Consider the following 15,382-nt stretch of genomic DNA (forward strand, 5'->3'; position numbering starts at 1 on the left):
CACCCCCCGTTCAACTTGGGCCATGGAGAGAGAGTCCAAGCCCCTTCCCCCCACCCCCTCAAGGACTAATGCAGGGATAAGCAAGCCCTGCCAGAGTGTGGCATGCAAAAGTATTTTGCTTAGCATGCACCTCAGGGCAGATGGCAGGGAAGGGGCTGGGGCTCCGCTGCCACAACAAGGATCAGGCCTCTCGTGGGTTCCCCACCATCTGCCCTTGGCACACCAACATCTTACAAGTCAAGGTTGTGGGTGTTTTTGGCACTCTGTTCAAAAACATCACCAATGCCTGTGATAATGTGTGTTCAGCTAGCTCCTGACCTAACTGTGGGCACTTAGAGTAAAGGTCAAAAGTTAGATTGCTTCTGTCATAGGCTTCTTGAGCTTAGCCCCAAATTACAAGGAGGCATAAAAAGTACAAGGACAATTCCATGGAAGTCTAGCACTAAAACAAAACAAGCTTTTCTGGAAAAAAAATGATTTTGCTTATAACCAGATTCTACTGCATACAAAAGTCCACAAGTGCAGGAATACAGATTGATTTGGTGAGTGAAGTTGTTCTCCTTCCTTATCCAGTTTGCAAAATTTAATTCTAAAGTGGACTTTAGCCAAATTCCTCCTCCAGGTCCTATTTCGATTATTTTTATTTAAAAACAGGACTCAGAGCTTGCCAGTTTATAGGTCTGTTATCCGTATCCTGTTTTGAATTTACTTCCTAAATATACCAGTTTGCAAGGAAAGGACACCCTGGGGGAGTTTGGACACCTGCCGTTTTAGTGTTTTACTAGTCTCTAGAAATAGCACATAGCAAAACTATACCCTCTCTCAGTTCTGTGCATGTTTCGGCTAAGGAAAAAGTACATCTAGTTGAGACTTTAATTGCAAGAGTTTAAACTTTTGAGGATGAGCTTTTTTTTACTTGTGCATAAATATTAATGTGCTTGCTATACCTGCGGTACATAAAAAAATTACTAAAATCTAGAAAGGAAATGCAAAGTAATTTTCCAGCATTGATAATGATTATCCAAAGAGCTCAAATATATCTGATGTTGTTTGTATTTTTCTTATGGAATCTGATAGGCATAGCTACTAAGTTAATAGATATGTAAGCCAAATCTCATTTTTTTGGCTAAACTGAAATGCATCAATAATTTTGCAGAGTTGTTCTACCAAGACTATTTTACTTGGCGACATGCAGGGCAATAGAGCATTCACCTTAGTGGTACTAGATAGCACTAGCTATATAAGTACAGAGAAAGAATGAAAAATGTTTTCTCAAGTTATAGGGAGCCAGATTCATAACCATCCGTCACTCGCTTGGGCAAGTTGCTGATAAACTCCACAGAAAAATAACAAACAGTGTGTCCCTGTATCTTGGCTGGTGAAAATGAGATTCTTTCTCTGATTGATGTTAGTGGAGAGGCTTGTAAAAATGCATTTCCAGCTGATTAGTTCAGAAGGTGTCAATCTCATGCAGTTTTATGACCCGCAGACTACATGCCAGATGTACATTTGCTTTTTATAAACTAACAAAGATGAATGACTAAATTTGAGCATGCCCCCTTGGCAATTGCACCAAATATTGCCAGAGGGAGGATACATAAATGTAAAAAGAAAGCCTTTAACCATCAGTGTACCAAGTTTGGATCCTGACCCAGGCAGGTACCGCCCAAACCAGCATGGTATCATAGTAGTTTGGTTATAAGAAGTTTCTTGTTTTAGGCGACTGCGACTAAATAAAATCCTCCCAGGAATGAGTAACGCTCCAGAAACATTACACTCCCGAAATGTACATCCCTGCCAGTTGGCTTAAGGGGAACTGGAAGGGGGTGCAAGAAATGAAAGATCAGGCCCTTAGTACTGTGCCAAAATGCAGACTCTGATCCATGCAGTACAGCCATTCTTCAAGGAAATTTGTTTTTAGTTGCATTTGGAAGAGCCCTTTTTATTTACATTCTTGTAGAATGTAACCAAGTATAACAATCATGACTGATTGTTTTTAGTTTTAATCTGAGGCTAAGCATATTATAGAAGGAATATTGTTAGAGACTTCCTCAAATTACTGTATATTTTTTCAATTCTTATGCTTCCCACTAAACACAATTCTCACTGTTTACCTAAATGGAATAATAAAATGCTTGAGCGATTTCAGTCTTGCTACACTTTTAGGGAAAACAATTATCAGCTATGTAATACTACATTACATTCACCTAGAAGAAAACTTTGTGTAGCTGACATTTCCAGACTTGTTTTACTTCAGGCTAATTAACAGTTATCTATTTGAGCTTGATTTCAATCTTCCACCAAATTAGATTTCCAGAGGTGACAGGTCCAATCCATATTGTGTATGAATATAATGTGCATGCACATAAAAAACACCAGCATGCATGCATAAAGCATGTTTATATTAACAATCATGCATCATGAATTTACTTGGAATGAAATATAAAATTTTTAACACAGACTTTGCTCTCACACATTTTCATGAAAAAGACTTGTGGGAAAAAAGACCTTTGTCAGTATCAACAAAAGCTTTGTTCCCAAATATAAAAGAATCCATCTTGATAAATGTTGTTAAATATTTAAAGCTACTTACAGCACACAGACTCTAAATAGGTTCAAGAAAGCAGTGGAGTGGGAGTTACCTGTTTCTATTCCCAGCAAACCAAATAACCTCACATAAATACTACTTAACCCCCATAAATAGTATTTAATATTTATCAGTAAGCAATGTCTATAGAGTTGAAATCCCTGTATTTTCTGGGTTTTTTCTGTTTTAAAATGTTTATTTTTAATTTAAAAATATAATGGTTTAAGAAATGTTTTAAATGAAGACAAATCCTGCAAGAAGCTGAGTGTCTCTGACAGACTGATTGACAGAGCCCTTCGTTACTTGAAAGTGAATTGTTAAAAATCCTAATTACTAATATTCTTTCCTACTATGCTGATTTTCAACTCTCTCACTAGACAAACTTTGTCTAATTGCTCGTTCACATATGAAGAACAAGAGGAAGAGTTTGTTGATTTGTCTGAATTTCTGCCCACAGATGGATTAATTGACTGTATGGATCCTGACTGCTGCTTGCAGAGTTCTTGCCAAAATCAGCCCTATTGTCGTGGACTGCCTGACCCTCAAGATATCATTAGCCAAAGTCAGCAATCGCCATCTCAGCAAGCGGCCAAATCTTTTTATGATCGGATCAGTTTCCTTATAGGGCCAGACAGCACTCATGTCATACCTGGAGAAAGCCCTTTCAATAAGAGGTGAATATCAATGGATTGCTCCCTTACGAGTCTAAAATAAAATTTCACAGTACAGATGTGGCTAACAAGGGTAAACCATCCATTATGATTGTGATATTTTGGAAATGGCCTTTCAATAAATGCAGTATTCATTTTTTTTTATATCAATAAGGACTATTATAGCTGATTTCTTACAAAAAATCCAAGTGCCATGGCTAGTAAGTTACACACTTTGCCATGCTTGGTACCTGCATTATAAAAGGGCATTCTATTAAAGATCAAAAAAAATCTTCATCCTACCAAGTTATTTGGGTGACTGTAGCTGGAAACCTATCAAAGCAATAAGAAAGGAAGGGAGAGTTTAACTTCTTAAACTAAGCACACTAAATAATGTAAATTATGAATTAATGTAATAGAACTGTTAAGTGCATGACAGTATAATTGCATAAAGTGTTTGACTGGTGCTTTGAAGAGCAGTAATGACCTGAAAATCAACCGGTAACTGAAAGCAGGTGTCTTATGTCTCACTGAGTAAAAGAAGATGATTTACACCAGGACTCCTGTGTCTGCAGTAATTTGGCAAAATTAATGCAGTTGGGCACAGCAGTTGATTAAAAGTTGTTGCACAAATGTTCCTTATTGCCCCTTTAAATTTTGTACCTCTTAGCCTCTGCAGATTTACAGATTGCCTTGAAATTGATTGGGAAGTACATTCTTCTTTATGAAACTGCCAGAGATATGACTTATGAAAGGAAAGCATAGAGTTTATAAGTTTTAAAAAATTCTTCACTAAATTATTGAACTTTGTAACTCTGAAGAAAAGCTGTGCCAGATTAAAACAGAGGGTAAACATGAAGATGCTTAGAAAATGCTAGTTATGTGAAGTTTAAAAGGGACAGCGGCTAGGCACTGTTTCAACCCTGAGTATGCAAACAAGAGCTGATAACATATAGAGACATGGGTATTTGTTTAAGTTGTATTTGCTACTAATCATTACCGTGATAGCCTGAGAAAACAGATGCATAACCAGTTCTGCATGTTTTTCACAGCCTCGCATCTGTCATAAGAGGCCAAGTATTAACAGCTGATGGAACACCTCTCATTGGAGTGAATGTATCATTTTTACATTATCCAGAATATGGATACACAATCACTCGCCAAGATGGAATGTAAGTTTGCCATTAGGAATGTCTACAAGTAGAAGATGGTAAATGTAATTTCAGTTTACCAGAGAACTTTGTTATCTCTGGAGTTATTGTTTGTGGTTTGAAAGTGATGGAAAAAACAGCATTTTTTCAGAGGTTACAATTGCAAACCAGGCCTTGTAAATACTACAAACAAGTAAAGTTGTTGATTTTTTTTTCCTGAAACAGAGAAAATGGCTGTTGAATTAAAACACAGGAGTAGCATTTTCAGCTCTTTCATGCACTAGTAGGCTAATGCAAATCCATTGATTTTTTTTCCATTGTTTGCATTGGAGTTAGATTGGACAAAAAGTGAGGCACTCCCATAAGGAGTCAGATGCATAAAATGAAAACTACATTGAAACTACGTAATTTGGCGGTGTGGGGGGCATGAATTCAGGTCAGTTTGTTATCTGAATAATCTTGTTGTTTGTCTTAGGTTTGATTTGGTGGCAAATGGTGGTGCATCTCTGACTCTGGTGTTTGAGCGCTCGCCATTCCTCACGCAATATCACACAGTGTGGATCCCATGGAATGTCTTTTACGTCATGGATACCCTGGTCATGAAGAAGGAGGAGAATGACATTCCCAGCTGTGACCTGAGTGGATTTGTGAGGCCAAACCCTGTCATTGTATCATCACCTTTATCTACCTTGTTTAGAATTTCTCCTGAAGACAGCCCCATTATCCCTGAGACACAGGTACAATTAACTTTGAACTAAACAATCATTTCTATTAGATTAATTGTAAAATAGTATAATAAAAAGAATGCAAGCTCCAGATTTATAGTGAAAAAGAAACTTGCACCAGTATAGTTATTTAACAGATTTCTTTTATTTTCAAAATCATAGAAACAATTGCATTAAAAAAGTAGAAGCAAAAAGTACAGTATGTGCAAATATCTAGTTGTACACACTTCTTATAATTATAAGGTGCTGAGTATCATCAGCTGCCAGATGAGAATTTTCATGCCTGTATAATCACAGTTATGCCCTGACTTTTTGACCATCAGCCTGCTAGTGTTCAACATTAATGTCAAGAACACACACCTTGAAAAATGTAAATTGTTTGTTTTTCCAGAGTAGCATAGTGTGCTGTGGGTAGTGTGCTCAGTTTGATCTGTTTGTTCTTGATAAATATTTATGCATTCTGATGGTTTTTCCCCTAATGACTGAGAAATTTCATAGTTTTGAAAGGACAGTATCTGCCAAGATACTGAGCAGTCTCCTTACCTACTGAAGCCTTTATGTATCAACACCTCACAAGATCAAGAGCAAAGTTAGTGAAAAGAAACCAGAATGTCATTTTGAACAAAAAATATGCGGTCTAAATGCTTTGTGTCTCTAAAATGCATTTTGTTAGATTCCCAAATTCCTAATAATTAACCATAAATGTGCTTTTTCCTTTGGTCTTAAATTATACTTGCATTTTAAGAAATGAAAATCACCTTTGTGATTATTTTTTGGTCATGCTTCCCCTGCTAAAAATAGCTATTTTGTGTGTTTGCTTGCTTGTTTAAAATGTCATAAATACAAAGAGCCTGGTTTTGTAAATCTTCAGTAAGAAACACCCTCACTTCTTGTAGATACAATTAAATGTAATAGGTGCGATTAAAATTAGTTTCACTTAGAGCTTAAAAGAACAAAATAATTAAACAATTTGCAGTTTAACATAAAGATATAAACAACTTGCAATTAAATGTAAGTCTAAAGTATGCTACCCAGTGCTTGCTTTTATCCTTCACTGCAGTTCCCCTACCTTTGAAAGCTGCAACTCAACTAAAAAAGTTATTTGCAAAATGCAATCCACTGCGAAATACCACTGAGTCTCTTGATTTGGCAGCAGATGATAGATTTAGTCCCCAAAGTCATGGAAAGTGATTTAAATACATGGTTATAAAACAAGAAAAAGTAATAATAGACAAGGTGATTGTAAAGGGTTTAAAAGGAAGGCTTTCATTATTAAAAAAAATATTACATACACCTGGTTTAACTGTACTAATGTGGACAATTTGTGATAAATTGAAAACACACTATAATTATTCATGCAAAAATGCAATAACTCTACTGTCTAAAAACATCAAATAAAGGTTGTTTTCTCCACTTAGCGCCTCTGCATAACCCCTATTTCTGCTAATGGAAGTTACACAAATGCATCAAGAAAAATTTTCTGACCCCATGGGTCAGATTCTAATCTCTAATGCACAATGCATAACAAACAGTTTGTATCTCCCAATCCACCCACCACTCTAGATAAATCAATACAATTTCAGATGTGATGCTTATTTGATTCAAAACTGTTCCTTCAACTCATAAGGGATGATTACAGTTTTTTTCTAAGTGGCAAATTCATATTTACTGTGGGAGAATTTGGGATGGGCACAGAAAACATAAGAGTCATTTCCTGTGTCCATTCTGTGTCAACCATCCTGTTAATGTGGCTTGGCAATACTTTGCATCACATGCAGAGGAAAATGATGTGCTTCATGAGCTCTAGATGCAGTACTTCATCATCCCTTGAAGGCAGTGTTTCTAGTAGCACACACTTAGTCCCATGTAGTGGCAATCTGTACTGAAAAGTTGCCACAGAAGAAAGGGAAACAGAACTAAAAGAACCAGACAATGCATACACTGGTTTGACCCAAATCAGTTAAGTCTGATACTACATTCAACCATGTTTATCTCAAACTGGTTTCGGCCATTTTCAAACTGGTTTATGTGCACTGAATGTCTGTTCTATTACAGGTTTAAATCAGTTTCTACTCACTTAAACTAGTTTATGTGTAATGTCTGTCCCTAGCTTGACAGAATTGAATGTAGCAAATGAAAGAAACCACAGCCAATTTCATTCAAAACAACTTCTTGTATAATGGTCAGTGGTTAGAGCCCTTGACTAGAAACAAAAGAGTTGGGTTGTAGGTCTGCCTCAGCAAAACAGGTTCAAACCCACAACATCCACCTCTTAGAAGAGTGCCCTAGCCCCAGGCTATGGTGAAACAGATCCCCAGGGCCTTCAAGCCTTCTGGATTCATGGGACCAGGAGAGAGCTGAAGGATATCTGATTTTGTAGCCTCTGATAAGGACACTGCCCCGCTAGCGGAGTTGGGGTTGTGGGACCCGAGTTCCAGTCCCTGCTCCAGGGAATTCTTGCTCATTTTGAATAAAAAAGCCATTGAATGTAATACATACAGTGCTGGGAGCAGAACATTCCATTCCCTGCTTTCATAGGCGATGTGTAGAAGGGTTATGGTGGGGCAAGTGCCCCCCCCTGAAATTGGCCCTTGCCAGCTCCAGCCAGTGCCCCCCTCTCCCCCCCACAAGAAGCGCCAGTGGGACTTCCATTTTTTCTGATGGGACTTCCAGTTTGTCACCAGCTCTTTTAAGGTTGACGATTGGCTGCTGGGGGACCCCCCCACACCCAGTTGGTGATTGGCTGCTGGGGCCCACCCCCTGGTCAGTGATCAGCCACTGAGGGGACCCCCATCCCAGTCAGCGAACAGCTGCTGGTGGCCTCTCAGAGCCAGGAAGCACCAGTTGCCCATGCCTGCTTTACTCTCCCCATTCATTGTTTGGGGAGCTTAGGTGCCTGATTCATGTTTAGAAATTTCACTCCTGGAGTTGGGTGCTTAAAAGTCAGGCATGCAGATGTTGAGCATCATTTGCCTAAGTTCTGTGGTGGCCCTAGGCCAGGGGCGAGCAATTACTTTGAGCGGAGGGCTGCTTACCCAGTTTTGGCAGGCTTTCGAGGGCTGCATGGGTAGCTGTGCCCCTTGACAGGCGCCCCACCCCTGGTCACCATCTTGGGACCAATGTCCTGAGACCAATGTCCCAGGGCCAGCACTGGTGGGGCCCAGAGCGGGGCACAAGCTGGCAGTGGTCTGTGGAGCCGATTGGGCTGCACCAGCAGGGAGAGCGGGTTGCTAGCCTGGCTCCAGAGCCCCTGCTGGCCGGGACCCCACACTCCTGCCACCCTGCTCTGGGCCCCACTGACACTGGCCCCAGGACACCGGTGTGGGCCCCGTGCTCCCACTGGCTCCCTGCCTGCTCACATCCAGTGACCCCCAGCCCCGTGGTACAGGCAGGGGGCAGCGCACAGCCCTGACCCCTGCTCACCAGCAGGGAAGAAGCTGGTGCTGAGCACAGGGAAAAGCAGCCTCTCACCCACCCGATGGCTCACGCTCCCTGCTCCAGGCGCTTGTAGCCCACGCGGGGCTGTCTGGAGGAGGCACAGGCAGCCTCATACAGGCTGCAGGTGGCTGCAGTGCAGGACGCTGGTCATGGGGTGGGCAAGGGGCCACTTTTCCCCGCGCTCAGCACCAGCTTGTAGCCTGTCCCCAATGCCAGTCTGGCAGTGAGGCTGGGTTACAAGGTGGTGATGAGAGCGGGGGGCGGAGAAAACAGCCTCTCGCCTGCCCAATGCCCGGTGCCCTGTGCTGCAGCCGCTCGCAGCTGGCCTGGGGCTGCCTGTGCCTGCTCCAGACAGCCCCACATGGGTTGCAAGCGCTTGCACCGCAGGGCACTGGCCATGGGGCAGGCAAGGGGCCACTTTTGTCTGTTCGGGGAAGGAGCCTGAGGAAAAGCTGAGTGCAGGGGGGAAGTGGCCCCTCCCACGCCCAGTGCCCCACGCTGCAGGTGCTCACAGCCTGCATGGGGCTGTCTGGAGCAGGCATAGGTAACTCCAAGGGGGCTGCAAGCAGCTGCAGCGCAGGACACTGGGCATGGGGCGGGGAGTGTCCGCTTCCCCCCCACACTCCTTCCCTGCCTGGGGTCCCCCCCCACTCACCTGAGCTTCCTGCACGGGGGCAGCCACGTGCTCCCAGCCCAGAAACCGTGGCTGGGTCTTTCAGCTGGGGGGCAGGCCTGGGTGGGCCCTGCTGTTGCTGGAGGCTGCCAGGCTTCCCCTGGGTCCTACTGCCCATGGTTTCTGCATTTTTGACAGGAACCAAGGGCAGAGAAATATTAATTTTCTAAATTTTTTTAGGGGCCCTGCGGGCCGGAGAGAATGGCCTCGTGGGTCGCATTTCGTCCACCCCTGCCCTAGGCCCATATGTCTGTGACAAATCAATTTTACAACAATTAAGCATAAATTTACAAAGAAGTCTGCTACTGTGCAATAGTACTTCCTTACTTCCCACTTTGTCCTATCTCATCTACTTAGATTTGTCTGTTTATAGACTGTCCCTTACCTATGTGTATGTACTGCCCCAGGCACAGTGCAGCCCCAGATTTGGGTTAAAGCCTCTAATTGCTACTGTAGCACAAATACTAAATGTTTCAAGAGATGGGTATTTTAAATGGTGTGAATATCTATTTTACTTGCGGATTATAAATACTTTCAACTAGTACTTTCTTCCACTTATTTCAAAGGCAGACAGAAGTAGGATGCCTTAGGGAAAGATTTCCCATATTTCCTGATCAATATTCACTACTCAGACAACAGCTCACCAATTTCTCATCTCAGAAAGATACGGTGATTCAATCTTAGGTTTGGAAAGCTCCACCTGCTTTTTCTCTCATGGAGAAGATTCTGTGTGTGGTAGTTAGACATAAAGAGTTTCTGTGGGTTATAATAGTTAATCAACCTTATTTCAAGAGGTGTCAGGACTTCTAACTGGATTAGAAACATATCCCTAAAAATACTGAAGGTCTGCCTGCACTACAGCTGTATTCAAGTATTCTGAGTGAAATGAAAAGATTTTTTTTAAGTACAATTATAAATAACATCTCTGAGGTGAACAGAAGCAGTTAGAGGTCTCTGAGCCATCAGTTTAGGGCCTTGGGCATGCCAAAGCAGCATACTGTGCACTTAGAGAGGCATATTTAGGTGTCTTTATTGTACCTTCCTGTCCCTTGGTCTAAAAGACGGCCAGGTCCAAAATAACAAATTTTACCGGTGGAAAACAGTCTGCTGGGAGACCACTGTGTTCCAGGCCCATGGATCCATACTTTGCTTTGCTCCTTGAAGAGGGTCTGAGAATCAGGACTGCAGTATTTAATAGGCCCTCAGATGTCATGTAATAATACTGGATAGGTTAAGGAAGATTTATGTACTGCTAATTAAATTTGTCTCTTTTCCCGTCCTATAACCAATTAACGCTGACAGCAGTTTGGCTCAGCTAACAGGATAAACTAGGATGCAACAAAGCTGTCATTCATATCACGCGTGTACAAGCAAATCTCTCTCCTTCTCCAGCCTGAAACTTATCAACCTGTAGAGATGTCTGTGTTACATCACAGGAAGGGAAAGATAGACCTGGATGATGGAAAAGTATGCTACCCCAAGTCTTATTACTGATAAGTAATAATAAGCCATTCTTAATAATAAGCCTCTTCAAAAAGCAGACATCAAGTGACATGCAGTAGTGTCGTTAAGGAAGAACTTAAAAAAAAGCCATATTTTTAATGTTCTGCCCAAAACAGCATATGTTGCTCCTTAGCCCAAGGTACAAAGGGGATAACTAATTTTCCTCTCAAGCTAGAAGGCAACAAATCTATTTGCAGGCTAACAATGTAAAAGCCCATTCAGGGATATGAGCAATTGAGGATCTATTCCTTTAATAGGACCTTGAAGGCAAAATAACTCTAAGATGTTTGGAGGACTCCCAGGTTGCACTTAAAACAGAACTAATAGATGCTGTTCTCTTTCTGGGTGAAAAAAACTTGAGTAGAGGAACAAAGAGAAACAACATATCTGCAAATTAACAGTAGGTAATGGGATTTCTGTTGGTCTCAGAGTTCATTCAAAACTTCCCTTACAACCAAAAAATGTAGATGAATAGCATTCAGTCTGAAGGTGGCCATCAACCCTCTAGCCTCAGAGATCTGAAATCATATAGGCCAGCCTGGTTGTCCTTTTGAAGGAATCTTAATGTGGGTTTGGACAACTATCTCATTAAAAATCGGGAGGCTAACTCAGACCCCTGTAAGGCCAAAAACTAACTGCTGTTGGTCTGTGCAGGCACAAGAGCCTAGTTCTCAAAATATGAATTACAGATTACTCCTTTCCTTTCAGTAAGAAGTGCCCTGCCTTAATATATCTTCCTGAGAACTTTGGAGGCTAAGGAGTAAAAAAGGACATACATTTCAGCTGTCCTTATGAACCATTAACTAAACACTTAAGCATACTTCTAAAGAGGTAACCAGGAATTGCAAAAAAAGCATCTCACTGGGGCCTTCATAATGAATCAACTTAGTGAAGAACAACATCTGGGAAGTCTTTGGGTATAAAAATCATACTACCCCAGCTCAGCCAGTTAGCTCATCCACTAATTTTTCTTGACAGATAATCAGCTTGTCTGGAATAATACTAATTCTGTAAGGGGACCAAGTGATAGCCCATCTACTAGTTTGCAAAGCTTGACATTCTATTTATGCATGAAAAACTTTTGGAAGGCAGTTGTGAAATATTTAACCTCTAGTCTCCACATAAAGGTCATTTTAATTTTCACAAATTGCATCAACCTGAGAGCTTAAGTTGGCTTTTCAACCCTAAAGATTTCTATGACACTCCTAAGGGACCCAATCTGCACAAGCTGCTGAGTCCTGCCAGATCTTGGAGCTATTTGAATGTAATACACTGCATTTCCTCCTGATTGCTGTACGTTAAGGAGATTGGCCATTTTCTTCAGTGGAACCAAGTTTCAGTATTTATTACTAAATTTACATGGCTATCCAAGTCCTGATTTAATTGCGGGAAAACAAGGTGAAATAGGTTCTTTAGATGAAATCTTGGCCCAGAGAAGTCAATGGGACCTTTTCTGTTAAGCCAAGTAAACATTTGACTGTAGGTCTTGGAAGTAGACTCTGCCACAAATTCTGCTGAACATTATTACCAATAGCAAAATAAAGTCAAGGAAGAAGATGGACTAGTTTGGTAGAACTCATCTACAGAACTGACTCTCCAAGGAAACACTGGAAATAACCTAAGTGCTCATCCTTGCTAAGTATGTAGCTCCATTCCATGGCATCTTCCTGTCTCACCACTAATGGAAGAACTGATTGGTCAAAAGAGTTGAAGAACAATCTTTCAAGTTCTTGTGGAGGGAGACACTGTTGGTACCTAGGTAAAGAAGTATCTATGGATACACCTGAAGAAAATGTACTGACTTCCTAAGATACTGAACAATGGAAGAATAGGGTTAGGTAACATGTAACTTTAACCTTAACTTCTCTTTTTCATCTAGGAAATTATCTCCTGGGTCTGACTCCATGTTTACTTACTTTTTCCTCCTTATCCTCTCACCCAGCCTTTTAGTTCTGTTTCCCTTTCTTCTGTGGCAACTTTTCAGTACAGATTGCCACTATATGGGACTAAGTGTGTGCTACTAGAAACACTGCCTTCAAGGGATGATGAAGTACTGCATCTAGAGCTCATGAAGCACATCATTTTCCTCTGCATGTGATGCAAAGTATTGCCAAGCCACATTAACAGGATGGTTGACACAGAATGGACACAGGAAATGACTCTTATGTTTTCTGTGCCCATCCCAAATTCTCCCACAGTAAATATGAATTTGCCACTTAGAAAAAAACTGTAATCATCCCTTATGAGTTGAAGGAACAGTTTTGAATCAAATAAGCATCACATCTGACCCCATCCTTGTTTAAGTTAAACCAGACTCCTCCAGCATCCCAGCATGCTCTTCTTTCTGCTCCAGAGAGCTGGGTTGGCCCCTCCCCTCTGCTCTCTAGCTGGAGCAGGGGCAGGGTGTGGCCAGATGCTGGCTTACCATGGCCTCTGAGGCAAATTCCTCCCTCCATTCACTCTCCCCCTGCTGGCAAACCCTGAAGACCACAGCTGGAGTTTGCCAGCCTCAGCTGCACCTCCATGGCTTGCCTGCAACCAGGCAGGGTTTGGGCGCAGTCTCTGCAGCTTGCCTGCAGCCAGGCAGTGAGGGAGTTAATTCCACAGCAAGTGGTGGGGGGAGGCAAGCTAGTCCCCTCTGTGCAGATCCAGGCCCTGCACCTGTGAGTCTAGGGCTTCACCAAAGAAGAGGTACATTTACATTATAAAGCAGAACCTGTAAAAGATAGGAATAGCTAAACAAAGCCTTTCTAAATGCCTGGCTGTACGGAGACACTCTGCCCTCAGCATATGTAAGACTTACGCAAGGCTTTCTCTTGTCTTCCTGGTTTACTTTTTAGGTTAGACCAGGGTTTTTCAACTGCTGGCACTTGGGAAGGCCTCAGTGGGCACTTCTGCTGCCTCCATGCCACTGGCACTTCCACTCATCACTTGGCCACTGGCGAACTCCCCGCTCACCCCCAGCTGCCAGGGAACTCCTTCTTTCTCAACCAGCTGCCAGGGGTACACTGGCCCAAAAAGGTTGAAAACCCCTGAGTTAGAATAAGTTGTGTATGCTTGGTTTTACTGGGCAGCATCTAAGCTTAGGCGAAGATTTTTGGTAGTTCCCTGTTGCATGTTTTGCTAATTGCTGTGTTCGATACATGCTTACTCCAGAGAAAGGAATTTTTCCCCATCCCCAATCCTCAGTCTTGTGGCAGCTGCTGCCCCCACCCCCACTGGTGGCTGGCATCCCATGTGTTGTGCTAGCCCCAGCTGGTGCCTGGCCACATCCCCTCCGCTCCAGCGGGGAGGGGTGAGAGCCTTGGAAGGTGTCTCTCTTCCTTCTCCTTTGGCAGTGGCTGGCAGGCGTGCTGTAGTGCCCCCTGGCTTCTGGCTTGAGCCACTGCAGGCATGTGGCTGCATTTCCTGCTGTAACAGAGAATATCAGTCTAGTTATTAATCAGTTTAAGCTGTGCAATTTAGACTAATCTGAAAACAGTGAATCAATTCAGGCTCAGGCTTTTTGAATGTCCGTCCTTAGCCCCTGAGTATAATAGGCATGATTGAACATGCCTGTTAGATTGGGCCCATCGGTAGACATACAGTGTGTCTGTATGACACAAAGCAAAATCCTGCAGAGATAGCCAAGCTAAGTCTATTGTGTGACACAATGGTATCAGATCCCATAGTTGGCATATGTGGGCTAGTTCAGGTATCTCCAGACAGCACTGCCTGATGCTGTGTAAGCTCCAGGACATTGGATCTAGCATGTTCGTAGGTAAATGAGTATATCTCTGCACTGCGCTGCCTTGTCTCATAGGGGTACCTGCTTTGTGGATCCCAAATGGGCTTAGATGAGAGATGGATGCTGAGATGGATCTTAGATGGATGCTGAGATGGATTTTAGATGGATACTGAGATGCTCAGCCAAGCAGAATTTTAAGCATCTAATTCACTTTACAAAGTCTCTTTTTGATTCTGTCGTGTGGTATCTCAGACTTATTGTTTCTCAGAGATAAATTTGTCTCTCTGAAAGTATGTCTACACCAGTGATTCTCAACAGGTGTGCCTCACAGCATTAGCACTGCTAGGTGTGTCAATGTGAGTTACAAGATAAACCCACAGATTTCAAATTTATAGTGTGACCTGTTGTGGTCATTCTAAGTTCTTTACAACAGAAGCATTGCTTTATTATTTTTCTGTTGTCAAAAACCAAGCAAAAGCTAAGAGCTAGCACTTTCCAAGAGTCTAACAAGGGATACCTTGTGTCTACAAAAGTTGAGAACCACTGATTTGCACTGAACAGGTTGTGCAGAGATACTGAGCCATTAGGGCAAATCAGCTTATGAATTGTGCAATGTAGACATAATAGTAAAATTAGTGTAACCCATGTAGAGACATGTCGATTTGAATACTGAATCCTACATAATATCTAGTGCTCCGTGGAAAAGTATAGTTTATATTACAGTGACTGTATGCATTGTGTATTCCACATCTTGGGGTAGGTGGAAGTTTCAGAAGAAATGTTTTGCCTGATAGACTTGGAGAAAAGAGGTTACTTCATTGACAAAACTATTGTGTAAAAAGACACAAGATATTTTCTTCCAAAAAAAAAAAAAAAAAAGGGAAGATGGCTGAGGGACTTAGTTTATGTAAAAAAAAAAAAAAAAAAA

The 15,382-nt window shown here is 42.0% G+C and overlaps 1 protein-coding gene across 9 annotated transcripts in view; it reads left to right on the forward strand.

The window, feature by feature from the left end:
* Positions 1-15,382, forward strand: part of TENM3 (teneurin transmembrane protein 3) — a 552,323-nt gene that overhangs the window by 463,161 nt on the left and 73,780 nt on the right. For all 9 annotated transcript variants that reach the window (XM_019521869.1, XM_019521871.1, XM_019521872.1 and 6 more), the window contains 3 exons: positions 3,045-3,261; positions 4,290-4,409; positions 4,864-5,125. In XM_019521869.1, the coding sequence (XP_019377414.1) occupies positions 3,045-3,261; positions 4,290-4,409; positions 4,864-5,125 (599 nt within the window). The remainder of the gene's footprint in view (positions 1-3,044; positions 3,262-4,289; positions 4,410-4,863; positions 5,126-15,382) is intronic.

The sequence above is a fragment of the Gavialis gangeticus genome, unplaced genomic scaffold, assembly GCF_001723915.1.
Source record: "Gavialis gangeticus isolate Ggan-Ray unplaced genomic scaffold, GavGan_comp1, whole genome shotgun sequence".
Classification (NCBI taxonomy): Eukaryota; Metazoa; Chordata; order Crocodylia; family Gavialidae; genus Gavialis; species Gavialis gangeticus.